The sequence below is a fragment of the Parasteatoda tepidariorum genome, chromosome 7, assembly GCF_982258835.1.
Source record: "Parasteatoda tepidariorum strain Cologne lab strain chromosome 7, Ptep-v5.0, whole genome shotgun sequence".
In the NCBI taxonomy this organism is placed as follows: Eukaryota; Metazoa; Arthropoda; class Arachnida; order Araneae; family Theridiidae; genus Parasteatoda; species Parasteatoda tepidariorum.
This window is the reverse complement of record NC_141761.1, coordinates 1,556,448-1,580,417: the sequence shown is the minus strand read 5'-3', so window position 1 is coordinate 1,580,417 and position 23,970 is coordinate 1,556,448. Positions and strand designations below refer to the sequence as shown.

The following is a 23,970-nucleotide window of genomic DNA, read 5'->3' as shown; positions in this document are numbered from 1 at the left end:
TGATGATTTGAATTTTTAAAACTAAAAGAAAAGTGACAAATGCTGAAAAAAAAGTGACTCTCATGAGCAATCTAAGTTGCGGTTCATTGAAAATTAAATATGCAGAAGAATAACAAAAATAAAACTAATTTTCAATTAATGAATGTTATACACTAAAAAAGTAGTTAAAATTGAGACAAAATTTGACCAATGCTGAATAAGAAGAAACTTTTATGAAAAAGTGACTTGCCAATTAAAAATGATGTTTATTGAAAACATTTAAAATAAGCAATACAATCACAAAAACATTCAGTTGTATAGAAATAGAACTTGTTATCAAATACTGTACCGATCGAACATATGCTGAGCTATTTCTGCGACAAACTTGCCGTCTCCAACAACTTGTGCCATTCGTCCAAGGGCCTCTCCTGCAGCGCACCTCAAGATTGGATTGGCATGGCTCAATGATCCCTAAAATTAATCATTAATAGGAATAGTCATTACAAAATATTTTTATTTTAGTTACAAGGGTTATACTATAAATAATTTGAGTGCCTAAAACAATAAAGTATTACTTTACATTCAATGTGGGTGCTTTAAACTCAAGGCATGACCAGGGTGCGTAGCCAAATCTCTCAACAAAAAATAAGCACCTTTACTTATTAAGTAACTCAAAAAATATTTTTAAGCACCATATCTATTAACAAAATGCAAAATAATTTTAATGACTTTATGTGTTCATGATAAAATAGCTAGTTTTTGACAAATAAATATTTTCTTCATTATATCAGCTATTATGATCAAGGGATTTTTTGATTCGATTTCAGAGGGTGTAAAATGAAGCCTGAAATTGAGAATATCTTGCAAAATGCAGCAGAGTTGCACATGAGAGTGCAATAATCTCACAAAACCCAGCTCAGTACCCGCACATGCAGACGCCCAAGTATTTCATCAAACATGTAAAATAATTGCCACTTTCATAACCGACAATACGCTGAAATGCATTGCGAAAACGTTGAATAGAACTACGTGAAAACCACGCTTTTGCACAATAAGAGGCGAAAATCGACTTGGTAAATAGAGAGAGAAACATCTTTGGAAGAGGGAAAATTAAGTACTTTTTAAATATACGCATTAAAAAAAGCACCTTTCAGGGCTTTTAAAATACAAAAATTGACATGAAGCACTTTTTAAAATCACTGCATGCCAGAATGATATTACGTAAACAGTAATTCTTGTAATATTATCTGCACCAGTGTGTGATTTGTGAGTGCCACTTTGTGCCATGCAGGAAAAATGGTGGAGCTTAATAAACATTATCTGCACCCATACATCATCTTGTGATATGAATGTAGAATAAGTAATAAAATTAAATAATTTGCATTTTAACCCATTTTTGGCCTGAGGTGGACAAACACACCAATTCAATAAATATTTTTTTATTAACACTGTGACTTATATTTTTCACTAATTCTTAAGACACTCAAAAAATAATAGTAATTCAATTAGAGTAAACACTTTTTGTTGAGAAATTTTTAAACAATTAAAGTTTGTGTAATTCAAAACTGTTGTTTACAAATGAAATTTTTTAAAAATGTATAATTATTCCTTTTGAGATTTATCATTATGTTTTTATGATGGATTAAAGTTGCAAATCAGTCAATAAAAATAATACAACAAATTTCATAAAAAATACAAGTGTTCCACTACATTGTTTGTTCGTTGATTTGGTGAATGATGTCTTTACGTAACGTTTTATTCCTTAAATAAAATATAATTTTTTATGCACAAAATTTTTTTGTGTATTAATGAATGTAATGCAAGCATATTTCAATGAAAATGATACTACATTTTATAAAATTTATATGCTCGGACTAAAATGGGTTAAGCAAAATATTTTAAAAAATTATGCCCTGTTAATAATAAAATATGAAATAAAATGCATTCAAAAAATGAAATATTAAATAAAAAGGAAATTTACAGACATTTCAGGTTTTAAGACTAACACTTTTAAGCCTAACTTTTTTAATTACGATCGTTTAAAGGGGTATTCTCACAGACCTCTGATCATTGTTGAGAGAGAAAAAAAAGAACCTGATTGTTGAGGTTTTTTGTGGGAAAATACACTTTACTAATCACATGTGCATGAATTACATGCAGAGAGACTTATTTACTAAAGCAATCTCTGTAAAGAGTGGAAAAAGTTGATATTGTTTTCTTTTGCACGAAAACAAAATTAAAGTTGTCCAGTGTTTGACCTTCTGTACATGGTGATTGCCAATAGAATTACAAAAAAGTGAAGGGGAAATTAAAAAATACAAAGAAACACGACAACTATACGGAAAAAATAGCAATAAAGGTTTTAGCATGTGAAAAATCTGTGAGCAATATTCGCACCAGCTCGTAAACTAGTTTATTGCATTACTTTTTTAAACAGGTAATCCACAGATAATATATCAAAAATTATAGTAATTTGTGAACACTCAGAATCTGATATTACATAATTTCAGTGCCTTAAACTCAAATTAAAAAAATTAATTTTAAACTACAAATCATCTTACTGAAAATAATTGATGCATAGAGATATTTGATAGGAAAAAAAGTCTGACATATATTTTGAATTTTTAAAAACATATATACAATGAAAACACTTTTTTTTTTTAAAGAATTGCCCCTTTGGCAAAATTTTTGCAATTATTACTTATTATTTTCATCAGAGTTTAAAAAACGTGTGAATATGAATCTCAGCAATGTATTTGACATTAGGGAGAATACGAATCTCGATATTGGTTTTTAAAAACGTGTGAATAGAAATTGTGATGCAAGCTTTTTAAATCGCGTAAATACGAATCGAAATGCGTAACCCTTAATTCAGGTAAATATGAAAATCTATGCTTGACATTAAAATCAGATCTGCGGAATAATCCCATTCCCTGCATCTAGTTATTAGATCACGAAGAATGATACGAAAACCCGGACCACCCCTGACAGGCTAAAGTTTAAAAGAAAAAACTAATTTCATACCAAAGCAAGACGAACTGCTGCTTTCCGGACGTCTTCTGATCCAAGGCTGGATTTTGTTTCAACCAGAGCCTATAGCAAAAATGTTTGTCAAAATATACAATTATAAATTACATCCTATTCATAATTTTTCTCTAACGTATTGTCTGAACACTACTAAAAATAATTAAATTGAGACATAATTTCAGCATCTTTTAAAATTTTCTTGTTTCACAAATTATTATTTGTAAGATATTCAGAAATTTTAACTGAATCAAAAGCCAGGGTTCATGATTAAATTTTGCTATATTAACCCTGGTTATGTAGACCAGCAATTGCAGAATCCAAGGTTTCTGTGAGTCACAGACATTTGAAGAATTAGGGCTTTTTTTTTTCAAATTCAGTCATGGTTTTTGAAGTCTATCATTATATTTATGACTAATAAAAAATGCATTTTTTATTTAATATTTTGCTATTTTTTAAAAAAAAAATTATTTTAATAAAATGCTAATGGAATAAAACTTTAAAATTATATATTTATTCTGATAACAATACATTAAAAAAATTATGAAAAGGATATGCATTTATAAAAATGGCTCTAGGGCTTCCCATTGTATTTACCATTTCCCAATGGGTAATACTAATGGAAGACCTGAGGACTGAAATCAGTCATAAACAAAAATTAGTGGACTGATTTTTCGTCCTCCAATACATATTTATTCTTGATTTGATTTTTAAACTAAATTATCATTTAAATGTTAACTTTTCCTTTGAAAATATAAAAAGATTGTTTTATGTCAAAATAAATCTAACAAACTTATTACCATTTATGAAAAAAAAAATTCATAATTATAGCAAAATGATCAGGTAATGATGTCACATCTCAATGAAAGAATAGAATTGGCTGAATTTCAACATCTGCTTGAGTTGAAATTTTTTTTCTGAAACATTTTAAGATACTGGGGCAAAGTTAAATTGAGAATATTTTTTTAAAATATTAAATTGGTAGATTTTGGACAAAGTATTAATAATAGTGTAAAATAAGAAAAAATATGACTAACTCCAAGAAATTCAGTGTTAGTGGTGTAAAGTCAGCAAGTAGTGTAAAAAACACCAGAGATCTTACAGCCACTTCATAACCAATATCGGTCCTATATAGAATTGTCAGATTCACCCGATATTTTGTATCCATCATTTAACCGATGTAGGTTCTATATTTGCCAATGTAAGCCCTATACAGGCAATTCTGGGACCCATATTAAAAATCAAGACATCTCAATTGATTGTTGCCAGGGATTCTTAGTGTATTTCATTAAAATATTAAGTTTCAATAGTCAATGCAGGGTGTGTAGCCAAATCTTTAAAAAGAAGTACCTTTTAAGTACTTTTAAAGCACTCAAAAAATATTTTTAAGCACTATATACATTAACAAATTGCAAAATAATTTACAAATACTTTACATGATCATGATAAAATGACTAGTTTCGGACTAAGAACTCTTTTCTTGCTTACATTAACCACCATAAAAAGATGGAGATATTTTGGTTCGATTTTAGAGGGTGGAAAAAGAACCCTGAAATTAAGAATCTCTTGCAAAATGCGGCAGAGTTGCCCATGAGAGTGCAAGAATAATTCCCTCTGAATCCAGCTCAATATAGGCACATGCAGTGCAGACCCACAAATATTTAATCAAACATGTAAAATAATTCACACTTTCATTCCCTACGGTACAACAGAATGCAATGTGAAAATATGTTAAATAGAACAATACAAAATGTGCTTTTGCATAATACGTGGCAAAAATTGACATAAAGAAAAAAAATCTCATTTTTGAAAAGAGAAATTTAAGCACCTTTTAGAAAGACAAAATATAAAAAGCATCTTTAAGGGATTTTAAATAAAGAAAATCGAAAATAAGCACTTTTTAAAAATGCCATGCACTCTGCAATGGTAATTTATTTTAGACAATGAATATATGCACGTCACAACAGAGAGCACTGAATTGGATGAGCTTCATACTTACTTTAAGTGCATTTAAAAGAGCAGTGAATATGTTAATCTGTACAGCTTCTTGCCTGGTAGCTTTTGCCTGTCGAATACATTCAGAGAAATGATCCAGCATTTGTAGCCTGTGCTTGTAGGCAACAACAGGAAAGACTACACCAAACAGCACAACGGATGTATCGATCACAGCAACTCCTAAAGGAAGTGGGTCTGGGACACTCTCTCCCTGAAATTACATCAAGAATTTGTATAGAAAATATTTGCTTTTGCGTAACAAATCGCCAGTGAGCTTCTTTTTCTGCTCAAAATGTGTATCTAAGAATATGGACAAAGCTCGAAATTCCTGTGGAAGAAAATAGACAAAGCATTTTATACAGTTTTTCAATTTTTTTTTCTTCCAATTCCTACTATTATTTCACACTCTCCCTATATCTTGTTCAAAATTTCAATCGTTAATAAAATACTTTTTATCCATTAATTCAAGTTCAAATGCATTTTTTAAAACTTGTTATGGATGACACTTGATGGTAACCCATTTTTGGCCAATGGTGCATAAGCGCAGCATTTTAATAAATAAAAAATTATTATCACCATGGCGAAAATTTTTCAGTAATTTTATTTTTCTGTTGTTTTAAAGTGTTCTAAAAACATCAATAAAATATTAGTAATTCAATTGGAGTAAATAATTTATTTTGAAAAATTTTCAAAATACGCTCATTTTTGAACTTAAAACGGTTATTGAAAAAGTTCATTTTTTTAAGCTGTTTAATTATTCCACTTGAGAATTATTATATGTTTTTATAATGGGTTAAAGCTGTAAGTTCTGAAAAGAAAATTAAAATAAAACAAGTATCATAAAAAAGATAAAATTTGATCATCCAAATTTAATAGTGCGTTGACGCACCATTGGCTGAATCCATGAGAATTAGGGGAAATTTGAAAGCCTACTTTTTATGCAAGGTTTCAGTTTTATTGAAGTTTTGTTGCATATTCAGAATTTTATTAGTTTCATTGTTAAGTTTCTATTTTTATCAGAGTTTTATTGTGCTGAGGCTAACAGTGTTTGATAAAATATGCCATAAGGAACAACCGTTGTTCTGAAGTTATTTAGATTTGTTTCAATACCTGAGATGGAAAAATTTAGGTTTGGATAACTTTTTCTCTTCTTATAGATTATTTGAAATTTTGATTCCTGGATCAAATATAGGATGAAATTTGCCTTCGTGGAAGACTTTTTTAAAGAATTAACCCGCATTTGCATTACATGGAGAGGAATACCTCGAGAACCTCCCACGGTTAGCTTGACTGCAAAGGGACTCTAACCCATGATCCATCTACCACTGAGGATATTTCGTCAGGACTGTGGTCAGTGTCAGTCAGATGAGGATTCGTATCAACCAGCCATCACCAAATTCGAACCCGGTTCGCCTCATAGGAAGGCGAATGCTCTATACCTTGAGCCATTGCGGCACAAGAAAAGAAGTTGTGATTTCACAACTCAACGTTATTTCGGATTACAATAAGCAATATAGGAGGTGTAGACCTACATGAACATACCATAGCTAAATACCGCATCAAGATTCAAGGTAAGAAATGGTGGCCATTATTTACAAACACAATTGATAGTGTTATAGTAAATTTCTGGAAGCTACATAGAATCAACTAGCTCAAAAATATCACTTATAGACCATAGATCTTATATAGCTATTGCCCAATTAAAATCCGAATCCAAGATCAGTTGATCTGGTGAAAGTTCATTACAAGTTACCCATTGAAATAAAGGTTGCTCATTTTCCGCAGCTCTACTAATAGAAGTAAAGAGTGATAGAATTGTACATACAATAAATGGGCATGGAAAAAAAAAAAGCCAAGAGACGATGTAAAGTGTGCAAAAAGCACACGATTAATTTATGCATCAAATGCAAAGTCCATTTGCATGGAAAATATTTCGAAAGTCTCCATTAAAAATATAAACGTTGAAGTTCATTGATCTGGTCAATGGTGCACCATTTTATTTCTTAATTAAAATATTATTTTTCATGCAGGAAACTTATTTTTTGTTTTAATAAATATAATTTAAACATATTTCAATGAAAATAATACCACATTATATAAAATTTCTATCCTTGGCCTAAAATGGGTTAATACAGTTTTTTTCAAATATTAATTCATTAATTAAAAATTTAAATAATTAATTTTAGTTTTATACGGGAGAAAACATTTTAATTATTTAATAAAAAGTAACTAAAATAAAATTCGTTGTTGATCTAGAATTGATCGTAGAATTGACCTAGTGAATTGAATTTTAAAAAAAATTTTATTACTTGTTTTAAAAAAAGAATAAACTAATAGATTCAAAAAAATCCGTATTATGAAGTTGACTATTTGCTTAAATCACTTAGTGTATTTTTTTAATTAAGTATTTTTTTGAAAATATGTTAAAAGTCAACAGTTGTATTTATAAGGTTGTCCTTTAAATTAATAATAGTGCCATTATATTGACTTCATATGAATTTAAATTTTTTTAAAATTACTTAAGTGTTCGATAGCCAGAAAAGTTACATCTGCAATATACCCAGCCACCCTGCAATTCTGGAATTTTCCCTTCGCTTAATGATTTAAAAATTTCCTCTTTGTTTTAAAATTTGATTTGAATATTGAAAAGGTGCATTTTTGCTGAGTCGATTTTTTTAAACACTCCTTTTCAGCTCTGTCCATTTTTCTAAGCATGCATTTTGAGCTGTGTCCTGACTTAAAAGCTCACTGACTAAAGTCATGATTACACTTATTGTAAAAATAAACCAAAAAACTTACTTTTTTTAAATTTTTGTACAACAGAGTGGGATCATGCTCAAGAGAACCAGAACCAGATGCACTATTCGGTTGTAACTGGAAAAAATTTTGAATTTATTATTAGTGAGAGATTATAACAAGAAGTAGTACTTCATCCACACCAAAATGGGCTACTAGCGAAAATCTAGGAAACATCCTTAGAGATGCATCACCCCCCCTCCACTTTAGTAGCCTGATGACCCCCAGAGAAAGTCAAGCACTTTATGGTAGAAAAAATTAACAAGGATCCATACTCTTTGTCCTCGGTCTCTTCCTACTGATTAAAGTGGCCAACTACCTGCTCGCTGACCTCAGACAGTGATGCTTGGCTTTGGTGATCTACTAGTGATCAGTCTCATGATCAATTCACTGTGAGACAAAATACACTTCTTCTCATTGGCACAACAGCCCAGGATGGGCCCTGGCCTTCTCAACAAGCCTATGCCAAGACATTCTTCCCTTAGCCAAGGTTCTCCAGTTTATTATCTTTAAAACTTGTAGGTGCTTTTCAAGGCAGTCTGAAAATCTTAAGTTTGGCCGTCCTCTTTTTCCTGTACCTGTTGGCCTGGCACTGAAAACTTTTTTGGTTGTCCTACTATCCTCCATTCTCACAATGTGGCCTGCCCATTTAATCCTTTGAATTCAATAAATTTAATGACATCAGGTTCTTTATATGCTTTGTAAAGTTCCGTGTCTAGTAAAGTCTTCTAAACCAGGTACCGTTTTTACTTATTCCACCAAAAATGCTTCGCAGTATTTTTCTCTCAAATCTAGCTATCATCTCCATGGGTCCAGGTCTCACATGCGTATGTAAGCACTGATCATATAAGCCATTTATAGAGTAACACTTTTGTTTTTCTTTTTGTTAAACACACTGGTGTAAGAAACTAAGAGAATTTGAAGATTTTGTCGATTATCTCTAGAACTACTGGAGTGATTTTAATGAAGTTTTATGTGTACATACATTGATACAATACAAAACAAATAACCATTCAACAATTGTAATACACACACGCATGATCGTGTGCAACACTCGTTGGAGTTGGAAGGTACGAAATTGCCTCGGGACAATTCAGACCACTTACCACGGGAACTACCTTATTTTAAGTATGAAATAACACTGCAGGGCCTGTAAGAGGGGATCCTATCCCCTACTAACTCCCTTTTTTTTATTCTTCTGCAACCACTGTTTCATACCTCCAATGAATGTTACGCATGATCATGCGTGTGTGTATTACAACTGTTGAATGGTCATTTGTTTTGTATTGTATCAATGTGTGTACACATAAAACTTCATTAAAATCAGTTCAGCCAGAGCCGGATTATACCTTTTGTAGGCCCTAGGCACAGAGCCGGATTATACCTTTCGTGGGCCCTAGGCATACCCGGTTTTGGGTCCTCCCCTCCTTCCCCCCATCCCCTCTTTTCAAAATATATGCTAAAATTTTCTTGCATACTTTTTTTAACATTTTTATTAATATGGATTTTAATTTACAAATTTGTTTATCGAACTGTATCTGCAATACCGACATACTGCCGATATTGCAGTCGATATCGATAATACCATTATGATTAGTTCGATCGATAACTATGTTAAAGATAAACTAGTGAATACTTTCCCTAACGTCCATATTGCATTAAGAATATATTTGTCGATTCTTGGATCAAATGCAGAAGGAGAAAGATCTTTCTCCAGGATAAAATTGATAAAAATTATTTGCGTTCAACAATAAATCAAGATCGTTTGGATTAGCAAGATCGTTTGGCATACGACATTTTGCGTAGTTTGGAATTCGACAGCATAATACAAGATTTCGTTGAATCCAAAAAAGTAATATATTAGATTATAAGATTCTGCAAAATAATTTATAACCGAAAAATATAATATTTTTATTTGTATCTTCATAATTCTGTGCAAAATACACTTGTTGTTTTTAAAGCTAAATTATTTTTGTCAACAAATTTTTTTCTCCCAAGTTTTTCGTAGGCCTCTGAATTTCGTAGGCCCTAGGCACGTGCCTAGTGTGCCTATAGGTTAATCCGGCCATGGGTTCAGCAGTTCTAGAGATAATCGACCCAGTCTGCAAATTCTCTTAATTTCTTACACCATAGTATAAAAGAAGCATAATACACAAAAGGAATTAACAATGTTATGTTCTAGAACTCCCTTTAAGTACATAAGCCTAGTAATTAAAATAGTTTACTATCACCAGCCAGTAGAAATAATTAACATTGCAAAGCAGAATGTTCAAATTTCTTTTTAAAAATTTGAATGAACACATTTAACAAAACTAATTCCATGTTTTTATAGTCTTTCTGTACCCATTAAGGCATAAATTGTATAAAATATCATGCAAAGAAATATCATTTAGTTACAAATGTTTTACTAAATTTATAGTTTAATAAAGAAAGGGATATGTTCTTTAAAGGGGGGAAATGTGAAAAGAGCACAAATAATGTCACAAACAGGACATAAGATAATTTATAGATGGTAATACTGGGTGCATAACCAAATTTTTCAACAAAAAATAAGCACCTTTTAAGTACTTTCTAAGCACTCGCAAAACACTTTTTAACCAAAAATACAATAACAAAATGCAAAATAATTCTTTAAGACTTTACATGATAATAATGAAATTACTAGTTTCTGACAATGTCAATCTTTTTCTTGAATATATTATCCACCACAAAAAGATCGAGAGATTTTCGGTTCGAAATCAGGGGGTGTAAAATGAAGCCTGAAATTGAGAATATCTTGCAAAATGCAGTAGAGTTGCATATGAGAGTGCAATGATCTCACTGAACTAAGCTCAGTAGATGCCGATGCAGACTCGCAAGTACTTCATCAAACATGTAAAATGATTGGAGATTTCATACGCTATGGACTGACGGTATGCTGAAATGGATTGTGGTTGAATATATATGTTAATGCGGAATACAACAATGTGAAAAGCATACTTTTGCATAATACGTGGCAAAAATCAACATGGTAAAGAAAAAAAAATCTCATTTTCGAAAAAGGAAAATTAAGCCCTTTTTAAAAGCATCCATTGAAAAATGCACCTTTAAAGGCTTTTAAAAACCGAATATCAAAAATAAGCACCTTTAAGCACTTTTTAAAAACGCTACGCACCATATAATTAAGCTTCCTTTTCAGTGTCAAAACATAGGTGCTGAAGAAGTTTTCGGTATTTCAAAACTGCAGAAGGTACTTTATTATCTTATGTTTTAATAACTTTTCAGGAGTAACAAGTAGAGTGGAAAATGCAGCCCATCTATTTGTTTGCCCACTTTGGATTTAAGATTCTTCAACCTTTGTTTACCTTTTGCTGAGTTCTCCAACATAGCCAAGGTCGCACTGTTAAGGTTCATGGGTAAATGATGCAGTTTATTTCCAATAATGACAAGGTCTTTAAGCGACTTTAATTTTGATAACAGGTCTGAAAATGACTTCCAAAACAAGATGGAAATTTTGTAACAAACAGATGAGAAAAATGGCACAATAATAATTTAAAGGATTAGATAAGGAGGTTTGAGTCAAGTGAATTTAGCAAGACCTGAATCGAATACAGAAAGGTGAAATATACGGTTAACAGGAACCAATTTTCACCACTCGAAACATGTTGTCATTTCTCACCTTCAATTTCTTTTTTAAACTATGGAGATGGTAGTTATCGTTAATGTTAACCTCCATCTATAAAGAGGTACCTCGACATAGAGTCAAGTTAACATATCGTATGTATTTTACTGAATTGTATTGGTAGACACATTACAGTACTCCCCCACCAAAATTTTATCGGTGATATAAATTCGATGAACGGATTCTACTAGTTGATTCATTGATGCTTTGTGAGATGCTGGGAGAGCTGTATTAAGATCATCATACTTTTGAGTGCTAATGCTGAAAGTTCAAAGGTCGTGGACGCTCCTGTGCTGCCATTAGCAATCGAGTGCACACAGGCCGGCATTGTGTGTGATCGAGACTGAGTAGCAACAGCACGAGGAGCGGGATAATGTCATAATAACAAGCAGCGAGTCAACTGTTCAATGGAGACCATTCATTGAAGTAGGCGTGTTCAAATTGAAGTGGGAGCTTCTGTCAAGGTAGGCTTGTTCCCATCACATACGAAAGTCACCAATGTGGGGAAAGAAATTATCGACAATGTCAACCTTCATCTGCGAAGAGGTACCCAAACATAGAATTGAGTTAACATGTATTATATACTAGTGCATTGGAATTGTATTGGTAGACATAGTACATAAACAAATGAAGTTTTTAATGTGGGGAAAGAAATTATCGACAATGTCAACCTTCATCTGCGAAGAGGTACCCAAACATAGAATTGAGTTAACATGTATTATATACTAGTGAATTGGAATTCGTAGACATAGTACGTAAACAAATGAAGTTTTTAATAAAGTATATCAACCCTCATTATTTTCTTGGGATTATTCATTTAAGTCTTAGCAAAATAAATTACATTCAGAGCATCAGTATCTCCGTAGAATGTCTAAATCTCTATAAAAAAAATTTAGATGCTGTAAATTATTTTTGTTTTGCTCTTAAAATACACAAAAATAGTACAGCACTCCTTGAGTAACCAGTTTGTTGGCGAGAGAGATCATAGAAGTTATGGCTTTTCGATTTGAGACCAATGGCATATTGCTGGCAATTTAGGCAGTATTGAGCACCAGCCACCTTTACTCCCCAAATAAGCTGGCACCCATTGATCTAAGGTCAATATTATTTCATGTTGTTTCTTTTCAGTTATAAAATTTTTAATAAATTAGAACTAACTATCTTGCTGTAAAGAAGAAAAGAAAGAAAAAAAAAGAGCTAAAATCTAAAGATTGATACATTAATATAAAAAATACTGATACAATTATCAAGCAGAAATACAAACTGCAAGGAAAGTAAGATTTTCAAAAAAAAACTGGAGAGTGTAACAAAATAAAAATTAAGTAAACAAGAGAGAAAAACCATGCTGAGAGACTGTACTTAAGAACATAAATAAAAGTAAAACTTAAGTTTTCAAGTTCAAACAAATTTTGGAAAATAAAAATTTTGATTTGAAAGAGAAATGTTATTTGCAACAACTAAGTACACAAAAAAGTGCAACAATAAAACAAAATTATAAAAGAGCAAAAATAGAAAAAAAGAGCAAAGCTCTATAGGCAATTCTGAGCATGCTTCAAACATAAAGCTCAGCTATATAAAGCTATTTCAAAATACTCACATTATCTTTGTCCAATTTTCTATTTGGTTCCATCTAATAATAAGTAGAAAATGAGTTATCTATAGTGAATTTTCTATAATTAATTCTACCATTCAATTCTATGAGTTACTCTCAATAAAAAGTTCATAAGACAAAGTGCATAGTATTGTCAATTCTATGTAGTAACATTATTGGAATACATTTCGTTGATTTCTGATACCTTGATAAAATGAAAGTTTTAATGAAGTTTCCACAGTCTGCAAAACACTTTTTACAGGCTCAGTAACTAACACAGGAGAAGATTCAGATTTAGGTTTAAAATTTAATGAACATAATTCTGCTTAAAGTAACATAATTCTGGTAACTTAAATTTGTACATAAATTAAAAATCCAAAAATCCATGCAGCAACTCCCAAAATGAAGATCAAAAATGAAATCACGCGATTAGGACTCTTTAAAAAAGAGATACCTAATTAAGTGTGTGTAAAACATGGTGTTCGTTAAAGAAAAAACATCATTTCTAGAGCAAACTATCTTTTTAACTTTCATGATTTCTGAAACTTTTATTTTATATTATTAAGTTGAAATTCTAGCTAAAGGTAGTCATTACCGATTTTTTTTAAAAAATCTCAAGAGAGAATAGACAAACCACGATTATTTATTTCGTCCCTGATGCACAAATTCTGCACAGTAAAAAAAAAAACTTTTTTGAAAAATTATGCAGAAGGGAAAACCAAACATTTTCCCCTTCCCAAATAAAAAATCTCTGCAAAAATTCTGTTAACATTCTGTTCCCTATTTGGGTAGCCCGACGACCTGCACAAGAAGTTCAGCACTTTACGGAAGAACAGTTTAGCATAGACCAACACCACACACCCTTGATCCCTACGCAAGCTAATTAAAGTGGTCACCCACCCGTTTTCAGACTGCAGCCAGTGAAGTTTGACTTCAGTGTTCTACTGAGTGTCTTTACGATCAGCTGACTGCGGGACAAAAAATTGTGTGCAAAACATATTTAAATCATTATATTTTTTGTCTTTCATACACACTTATATAACAATATTTTACATATGACTATATACAATTATATGAATACATATGCAATCACTAGGTGAAACTTATTTTCGAATCTCCTCAGCAAATTTTCCCAAATGAATGCCTTTACCTGATCTTCAATTGCTTTATGGTCAGTTTCTTGCAACCAGAATCCTAATATTATGCTGTCATTAGCATGGCACAAACTTCTTAGTAATGAAGTAGTTGTGTTAGCAGGATTTTCAGTCAAGGTGAATTCTGCAACTAGGAGCCTTAGAAGACTGTTATAGGTCCCTGGAAAAAAAATCAGTAAACAAATAACTTACTTCCTTTTTACCACCAATATTTTTTAAAGTTATATTTTAAGCATGATTTAAATTATGCTTAAAATATCCATCCATGATACATACACCAACCCGTCATCAACCAATCATCAATTGATTCATGTGTTAAATTTCTTTCCATATCAACATGACAAACTTATATGCTGAGCTCTGAGATTTTACACTCAGTATTTTCTAATAATCATGATCATTCATTCAAATGACAATGATCATTCAAATGATCAAATTTGATACATTTACGCTCAAGTTGTTATTCACCGGTTTGTATCAATAAATGCTTTTGTGCCTTCTTCAGAAAAAAGTATAGCAAATCAAGTGATAATTAATAAAATTTGAAATAATTAATTAAATTTGAAATTCGCTTATCAAAATAACGTTGTAAAAATTCAAGAATTAAAAAAAAAAAAAAAAAAAAAAACATGTGGAAATGAACTGAAAACAATCCGAAATCGACCCGAAATTGGGAGAAAATGAAAAGCATTGACTTACATTCGATAATTGCACTGCGTAATAATTTCATATTAAATTTGTTAGAATTTTAAAAACTATCAGGAAATTTTGGAAAAACATAAAGCTATCAAAGTTTGACTTTTCATAAAAATTCCCTTTGCAACTAAACTTTAAACAGAATATCACTGGAAATGAAAATTCATACAGTAGGCAAAATTGAAACTTTGAAACTGCAAAGAATTCATAGAGGTTGAAACTCTGAATAAGTGAACATTTTGTTAACAACCCTAAATATAGTGTCCCAAGAACAGTAATAATAGTAGACATCTTGTTATCAATTGAAAAATTGAAGAAGTTATGGAAGTGAAAACATTTTATCCTGGAAGTTATTTCTAATTACGTTACGTGTGAGTTTCACACCCACCTGAGAAATTTCAGCCACTGCTTATATAATGTGATTCTGTGCTTAAGTGTAAAGATTCCATAAAATCATAAGTTTTGACACTGGGAATTTCTTTATGATTTTATTCTTTTTTGGCAATTGACAAAATTGAAGAACATTTCAAAACAGAACTTTAAAAGTCGTTTCTGAAACTTTTACACCTAGAAGAACATCAAGGAAGGTACTTTATTTATGTAGCACTAGCACTCTACAATGGGCTATTGGCACAGTCTTGGAAACACCCATGAGGATGATCTGACGAAATACCAATTTAATTTCGTGAGATCACTTAACTTAGACACAGCTCTGAAGAGGAAAGAAATTGCCACCAGATCCTTGAAATTTTAGACCCATCATAGAACTTTTAATTTCACTGATTTTATGAGTATATATTAAAAAATCCCCATTTTATGGTGTTTAGAAGGTCCCCAGTTGTACTGGGAAAATACATGTTGTGAAAAAATTAAAATTTTAAGCCATATATTTCAACAGGGTGGTATTTAGCTACTAGATTCCAAACTTTATTCAAATTGCATATCACATTCATGATGTCCACAATATACTGTTCATCAACACAGTTCCCATTTTACTTATTTATATATTTGCGTGTGTCTGAAGACAATATCTTGTAATCAAAATTTATACTTCGGTTTAAAATTTAACGAATCTTACTATACATAAAATTCTAATGATGGTGTCGCAGTTTTCCATTGTTGTCGGTGCATTTTTATTGGCCAGAAAATCACGTGGTAGGATCCAGTTTTCCCCCATTCATTTTCATATTGTTTAGGATGTCATCAGCATAAAATTAACAAAAGTCGTAAAGGTATTGTTTTCCTTTAAATATTTTTGTATCCCTAATTTAAAGTTATTTTTCAGTACTGCTATTATTAGTGAAAAATTTAAATTATGGTTGTGAACTTATCAAATTTGTTTGAACAATATAATGTATTAAGAATATAAATGTTATTTTAAAAAAATGATAATTAAAAAATCATTTCTGCTCACCAGGAGATCTAAATGCTTATAATACTAATATATAGTAATATTTGGAGGTGGGAAGTAGAGGCGCAAGGACGTAAGTAAACAGAAATCCTTTTAGTACATAGATGTTAAGTGAATATTTTTAATTTTAGTAGAAAAACTGTTTTCTGGCAAGAAAAAACAATTACTGCGAAGCAATCATCGGGGTTGGTGAGCGGTAGCGAACAGGGGGCTTTGCCCCCTAGTATAAAATATTTTTTAATTTTACTAAGAAAAGTAAACATTAAATAATAATAAAAAAAAGTACTTTCATATGAAATGAAAGCTTACCTTCGTATGAGTTGGGTGGCAGAAAAGAGAGAACTTCATACAAACGCATGCGAACCATAGCAGCACATGCTTTCAAATGTTGACCATAAGATTTAAATACATGCCCGACACTAGAAATATAATACACAATTATTTCATCAACGAAGTACTCTGTTTTAAATAAACAAATGAAAAACACTTTCAGACAACTCACTTACTATTAAAAAAAAGATTAACCCCTAAATCTCTATAATTTAATTCAGTAAGGTTCCTGAGACACTGCAGTATAGTTGGTAACGAGTCAGCACACTACCTTGCACTTCTATTCTACAAACATCAATAAAAGCTCTTGCTGATACTAATCAAGATAAAGATAAAGACTATAAGCCAAATCACAAAGAGACATTTCGAAAAGATCTGGTGGAATAATCTCTAAGAATCTTTATGCGGCCAAGACGTAAAGCAGTCAGTGAGTTTCAACTAGGTACTGGACACGATTGCCTCATTAAACATTTTTCTCGAATTCATGTTTCAAAGGCCCCTTTCTGCAGGCCCTGTGACCTTCTGAAAGAGATGGATGTAAACCACCATCCCCGTTGCTCGACACTAAAGGACATCTCTTTGTGCCACCGTTACTGGTGTACAAGGGACTTATTGAGTTTATAGACTCACGTATGTTATGTTTTTCTTCTCTTTATGTTCTCGCTTGTTCTTCTCTTTTTGTCATGTAGAGGTCTTTCTGTGGCCATTGGAAAAACTTCAGTAAGGTCTTGACAATCACGTCGAACAAAGCAAAAAGGTTGGCGCAATAACGATAAATGAAAATGATTTGAAATGGTGCTCCATTCCCTCTCCTATGTAAACATGTGCTAAGATAAATGAAATTATTAACTGTTTATTAATAAATTACACCATTCCTAATAGGTGTTCCATGGAACTCAAGGGTTCCACAAATGAGGATACTGATATTTTGAAGCAAGCAATGATTATATTTATATCCAATCAATAATACATAATTCATTTAATAATTTGTTGTTTATATGAACCTACTCATGCAAAATGCCAAGGAAAAAAAAACAGCAAAATTTAAAAAGAAACTTTTTTTTCAATGGCAATATATTGAACAAAGTATAGAAAGGATATGCAATTATAAAAAAAATTCAATAAGTATTTCTCATGTCGATCTGAAAAATTATGTCGATTTGACAACCATTGTTAATGTTTTTAACAGTTTTTTTAAAACCATAATTTCGCTTATTTTATTGACTTTTAGCATATTCCTCCTTCATCAAGAACAAACTCATAATATTAAATATTTCATTCTTCATTTTAAATATCTTCAATGTAATTAGTATTCTTTTTTCGGGGTGGGGGGAAATATATTCACAGCTTAATTAAAACCTTTTTTATATATAATCCCATGGTTACCACCAAAAGAAGCTTGATCAAAATAGTTCCATAGCCAGTGGCATACCTTGTGCACTTAGCCATGGACTCATTATTTAATAAAGGGTGCCAAATCATTTTTTTTTCATTTTATTTTTCTTTTACTTAATTATTAGTAATTGGAATTACTGTCATGAAAATTTAAATATTTTCTTTCTATTTAGTTTTGGCCATTAAGTAAATTAATTTTAGTATTCCCTAACAAAAAAATTTTTAAATTGACCGTGAAGCAAAAACCCTCAAATGTTTTGCTCCAGAGAAATTTCTATCTTCTCTTCCAACACCCTATGATATAAGTCAAGGTCAAACATTTCCCTCCTAGTTTCGGCAAAACCCTCAAATGTTTTGCTCCAGAGAAATTTCTATCTTCTCTTCCAACACCCTATGATATAAGTCAAGGTCAAACATTTCCCTCCTAGTTTCGGCTACATTTCGTGCATCTCTTATCTCTGACTGATCTGATGATTGTCAGCAGGTATGCTATAGTGTGGTACTGCATTTCCACACTTATAGCATACCTGCCAACATTAGAGAAATAAAATAGCGGAGATTTTACTAACCAACCCAATTTTGAGTTTACAACTACTGATGTTCAACTCCGTAGCCTTGTAATTTTGGACCCAATCCAGAAGACAAGGGAACTCCTGGATCACATATCGGACTGTAACCCATCATCTGGCAACCACTGAGGATATTTCATGTCAGCACTGTCGTCAGTGCAAGCCAGATCGATCAGCCTTCGCTGGGATTCGAACCTGGGTTCACATCATAAAAAGGCACTGTATCCCCTGAGCCATCACGGCTCGACTTAAACAATTAACACTTAATATACTGCAATAATGGCAATAGCACCATCTGCTGAGGAAGTATTTTTGCCATCAGTGGATATTTTATCACCAATTTTTTTATTTCAATTTCTTCAACAAATACAGAGAAATTTGAGAATATACAGGTAAACAGGAGATAGTAGTAAAATACAGGAGACTTTGTCAAAAAACAGGAGACTTGGCAGGTATGCTATAATAAATTGTTGAAAAAGCTCTATCTTTCCAATGCAGATGATCGATTATCTCCCTTCTCCACGCACCACTTCCCAAAGCTGGTTCGATATAAAAGACTAACATCCTCCATCCATTAGCAGAAATTTTATGTTTATTTTTCAGAGCATTCAGCAAAGGAATCTATTATGTTACACTGACGATCTTTTCTATAGAACAGTTTCAGAAATGTTCTGCATATCTTCTAAAGATGCAGTGTAGGAAAGATTTTTTACTTTGCTTGCAAACAAGGAATTCAGCTGGTAACCACTTGATGCAGAGTTATTCAAGCACAGTGCTGAAGACATCTTTGGTGCAGTTGAACTATTATTTATTTTGAATGGTAATGACTAATGAAGGAGATTTAACTTTCAACTGTAAAAGATTTATAAACAACCCGATATTATTAAATGATATAATTAAAATATATAGAATGAATTGGATGGTCCACGTGATTTGAATGAGTGATGAAAACACAATAAAAAAGATATTACTTTTTAGACCCACTGGAACGAGATATCGGGAAAGGCTGCGGTACAGATGGGCTGATTCGGTGGAGACTGATTTTCTCGCAATTAATGAAAAGAATTGGAAATCAAAGATAAATCGGAATTCGTCAAGAAGAAATATTCAGAGGAAAGCATTGGACTGTCTGGCCAACTATGATGATGATGATGAGGGCAATGACTATTGTACATATGAACGTGAAGGCGGGAAATACAACCGTGCCGAAGCACAGAGTTTACTAAGTAACATTGCAACATCTCTGTAGAAATAAACAAGCTAGCATATCGCCCCTTGACAAACATAAACGATAATATGAACATTTGTAAAAAGGGAAAAGCAGATGACAACACAACATCTGAGTTATTTATACATAATATGGTTGTGTCGCGCACCAATTCATAATATCCCGAACATTGTGGATATCATTAACAGAAAGGAACAATCAAAAGTTTAGCTGTACCCATATTAAATACCTTTAATACCTTTACCTCCTTTAAATAAACATTTAAAGAGCTATACAAAAGGTGACAAGAAAGATTTCCTTTTCTGGTGAGTGAGGAAAAAGCGTAAGAAACAGGAAGATCCGACTTATTGGTCATATGACTTCCAACAATTTTATGTCAGTACTGAGGGCAGCTATTCATATTTGTATGCAACAGCTTTTATATTTGACACTGTTAATCTGAACAATTTTGGTTTTAAATATAATAGCTTCCTGGGTGAAAATGGTCTTAATAATAAGAAAACATCCTTACTTAACAAGCATTATGAGGGCTGATTCAATGGGAGATAGTATTCTCCTCACAATGTCATCCGTTACAAGCTCTTTACAATGTAGAAGAAAACTAGCCATTGCTGAAAACAACAAAAATAATATTCAAAACATTTCTTGAAATAATTCATATTGTTGATATTTTGACATATGACATAACCATAATTTCCAACATTTAAAAATATAAATGCATAGCTGTCAACAGGGATAGGAAAAAATCCAGTTGATTTTACTAAATATAAATTTCATAGTAATTGTTGCATAATGTACTAAATATAAAAATAGGGAATTTTAGAGATTTTTATAGTCTTCAAAAAAGAAAAACTAATATTTTCCAGTTATGATTGACATTAAACATTTTTGAAACGTTATTTATTATGTTTACTCATAATTTCGAAAATTATTGGCATATAATTCATCAAAGATAGTTAAAAGATGTTTTTAATTAATTTTTTTTTTAAAAAAAAGTTCTGAATAAAAATAAATTGAACATTTTAGAACCAAAAAAGTTTTGAACTAATTTCCATAAGTGAGGTTCACTTCATTATGTATTAGCAACACTTATTTAAATATTCTAGCAAGCAATAATCTGTACAAAAATTAGATCTCAATAGGGATATTTTTTAGGATAACTTACTCAATCTTAGGGACTTTTCTAAAATGTACAAAAATCACGAGAATTTTAATTAAACCAGTAGAACAGGAGAAACTGGCAAAATTCAGTAAAATTGGCAGCTATGTAAATTAGAGTGGATTTAGACTTTAAAATGAACCGTCTTCAAACGAAAAATCTCAATCAAAAAACTTTCTGCACATTAATTGTCACAACTACTTTCATTCATAGGATTACAACTCTAATCTGGAAAAAAAATTCCCTGTACACATTATATAGAATATATAAAGAGAAAACACATAATCACTGTGCACAAGCTGTATTGGTCTAACTATACCAGTTTTAATTTAGGGAAAAACTTAGAGAAAAAAGGAGTAGCTGAACATACTTAAAACAAATAATGTTATACCAAATGAAATAGGTTGGTATAGCTGAAATATCATCCTTAAATATTTCATATGCTTTGAGTGGTCACCACTTTTTTAAAAGACGAAAATAAGGAACAAAATTCCCTGCATGTAAAGCTTGTAAAGAAAATCTCACAATTCTTAAGACATTTTGTGTGATTTTCAAATTCCCTGTATTTTGCAGGTTTTCCCTATTCTGCTTGTGGAGTGGCAACCCGGAACTTTTGTTTCAATACTGATTCAGTAATAATTCCTTCTTCTAAGGAAATAACAAAGATTTGACTTTTAGTACAAGAGTGTCATAATAAAAGAATCCATTCTTTTCTTTTGAACTATCTTCATTAAACCCCTTCTAATTTGAAACATGTCTCAGACATTCATAAGTATAGTCTTCTTATATCTATTTTAGTGAATAAAGCTCTAAATTCAAATGATTTTTTTTTTTTAATAAATCACGTATTCGTCGAAATTGTATATTCTAAACACACAAGGAAAAAAAAACAGGAATATCAGGGAAGAAATTAGATAAGACTAAGTAATAGGTAAAAAATATGACATGAGTTGGTTTGCCAGAAAAAAAACTTATATGAATACATTTTGACTGCCATTACTGTCCGACATTTTAGAACTTATTAAATAATCGCAACAACAACAAAAAATCACTGAAATCAGCATTCGTTTAAAAAAAATTTTATATCATTATACATTAGAAAAATTCTATTTCAGTTTTCACTGCTCTATATATTTTTTAAGATACAGTATAGGACCCAAAATCAGGCACTCATGGGACTGACAAAATTTCGTATTTCGGAATTTGCCGAATTTCGGATCTCTTCCAGAAATTCTAATATGGGGCCCATATTTTACGATAATTCAGTTACGCTGTTAATTTCAGAAAAACCAATAAATTTAGCTAAGTTTAAATTGTAGATTATGATGGGGTGAATTTAAAACTGTCCCATCTTTAGAAATTTCATTAATTAAAATAATAAATTTCATTAATTAAAATAATCTATATGATATAATCAAGAAGAAATAATCCAAAGAAGAAATAATTCAAGATGAAATAATCCGAATCCTCCGAAAAAGAAATAATCGTTCCTTCTTCGGTGCGAGATCATTGTTCTCGTTTTTTCTTTTACATATCATTCTGTTTTAACTAAAAACGCTCACCTCGCTAAAAAAAAAAGCTAACAAGGAACTACAAAAAAAGTAACAATTAATGCTAGGAAACTAACAATGAATAACTACAAAAAAGAAGCAAAAAACTATTAACGATAAAAAAAACAAGTTAACAAGTAACAAAAAAATAACAGTTAATAACTAATAAAAAAATTAATAAATCGAATTTTAAAAAAGGCAGCAAAAGGGATAGAATTCATTTTGTACACCAAGTGAGAAAGAAGTTTCAATGTCAAAAGGGTGTGGCTAATTTATGGTCAAACAGGAGAGGGAAATGTGAGGACAAACCAGCAAAGCACTTGCACTGCTGTCAAGATTGATTGATCAGTTTCTCCCAAATTGCATTTCGTTATTTTGTTCATTGGAAATGCAGATTTTTTTGCTTTTCAATTTCAACTGCTTTAGGAATAGATGTTTTGCTTGACACAGATTAATTATTTTTTCTCTTCATGTTTTTATTTTTAAAAGATAAAATATAGTTACTTACTTCAAGAGAAAAAAATTCCAAATAAAAAGAAAATTTTAGTGATTTTTTTTCTCTTATCAATAAAAATTTCTTTAAAAAAAATTAGGTCGGATTAAATGCCGAATTTCGGGATGCGGGACTAGGGGTCCTATACTGTATATCAATTTCATCATTGTGCGTAACGGTCAATTCCTATTGAGCAGTCAATCTGTATCCGATTTGCTGCATACAGCTAAATAACTTTGAACTTTCTGGTAAAACTAACCCAAAAGACAATCAAGAAAACCTCCAACAATTATCCTGGAGGCAAAAGTATTCATGTCAAGATTGTGATCAGTGTGAACCAGTAGTAATATCGGACTGAGCTTTGGTGAGAACTAGTCGGCATTTTGCATTGCACGGGGAGTTTAGCCTGGCAGCAAGAAAATTCTAACCATAATCAGTCTATCACTGAGGACATTTTATACCAGTATTGGTGGAAATGGAAAAGAACACGAAAAAGAAAACCATGAAAACATCCCCCCTGTAAGCGCATCGGAAAGCTGATTTGAACTAATGCTCCATCTACTACGGGGTGCCTAACCAAATCTTTCAACAAAAAATAAGCACCTTTTAAGTACTTTCTATGCACTCAAAAATATTTTGAAGCTCTATATATTGTACATTAACAAAATGCAAACTAATTTTCAAAGACTTAACATGATCATGATAAAATAACTAGTTTCTGACAAAGAAATCTTTTCTTGATTATATTTGCCATTATATAAAGATCAAGATATTTTTCTGTGGGGGATGAAGGATTAAAATAGAGAATATCTTGCAAAATGCAGCAAAGTTCTCACCAAACTTGCAAGCATCAAACATGTTAAATGATTAGCGCTTTTATACGCTATGGGCCAACAGTATGCTGAAAATAGATTGTTGTTGAATGAATTGTAAAAACTT

At 31.4% G+C, this 23,970-nt stretch overlaps 1 protein-coding gene across 4 annotated transcripts in view; it reads right to left on the bottom strand.

The window, feature by feature from the left end:
* Positions 1 to 23,970, bottom strand: part of LOC107439530 (HEAT repeat-containing protein 5B) — a 126,610-nt gene that overhangs the window by 59,394 nt on the left and 43,246 nt on the right. For 2 of the 4 annotated variants that reach the window (XM_087167004.1, XM_087167005.1), the window contains exons 13-20: positions 20,341 to 20,440; positions 16,617 to 16,726; positions 14,197 to 14,360; positions 13,053 to 13,085; positions 7,798 to 7,872; positions 5,003 to 5,209; positions 3,004 to 3,072; positions 329 to 450 (exon numbers count right to left, since the gene is read on the bottom strand). In XM_087167004.1, coding sequence (XP_087023130.1) covers positions 329 to 450; positions 3,004 to 3,072; positions 5,003 to 5,209; positions 7,798 to 7,872; positions 13,053 to 13,085; positions 14,197 to 14,360; positions 16,617 to 16,726; positions 20,341 to 20,440 — 880 coding nt within the window. The remainder of the gene's footprint in view (positions 1 to 328; positions 451 to 3,003; positions 3,073 to 5,002; positions 5,210 to 7,797; positions 7,873 to 13,052; positions 13,086 to 14,196; positions 14,361 to 16,616; positions 16,727 to 20,340; positions 20,441 to 23,970) is intronic. The other 2 variants (XM_043052959.3, XM_071182937.2) reach the window with 1 other exon arrangement.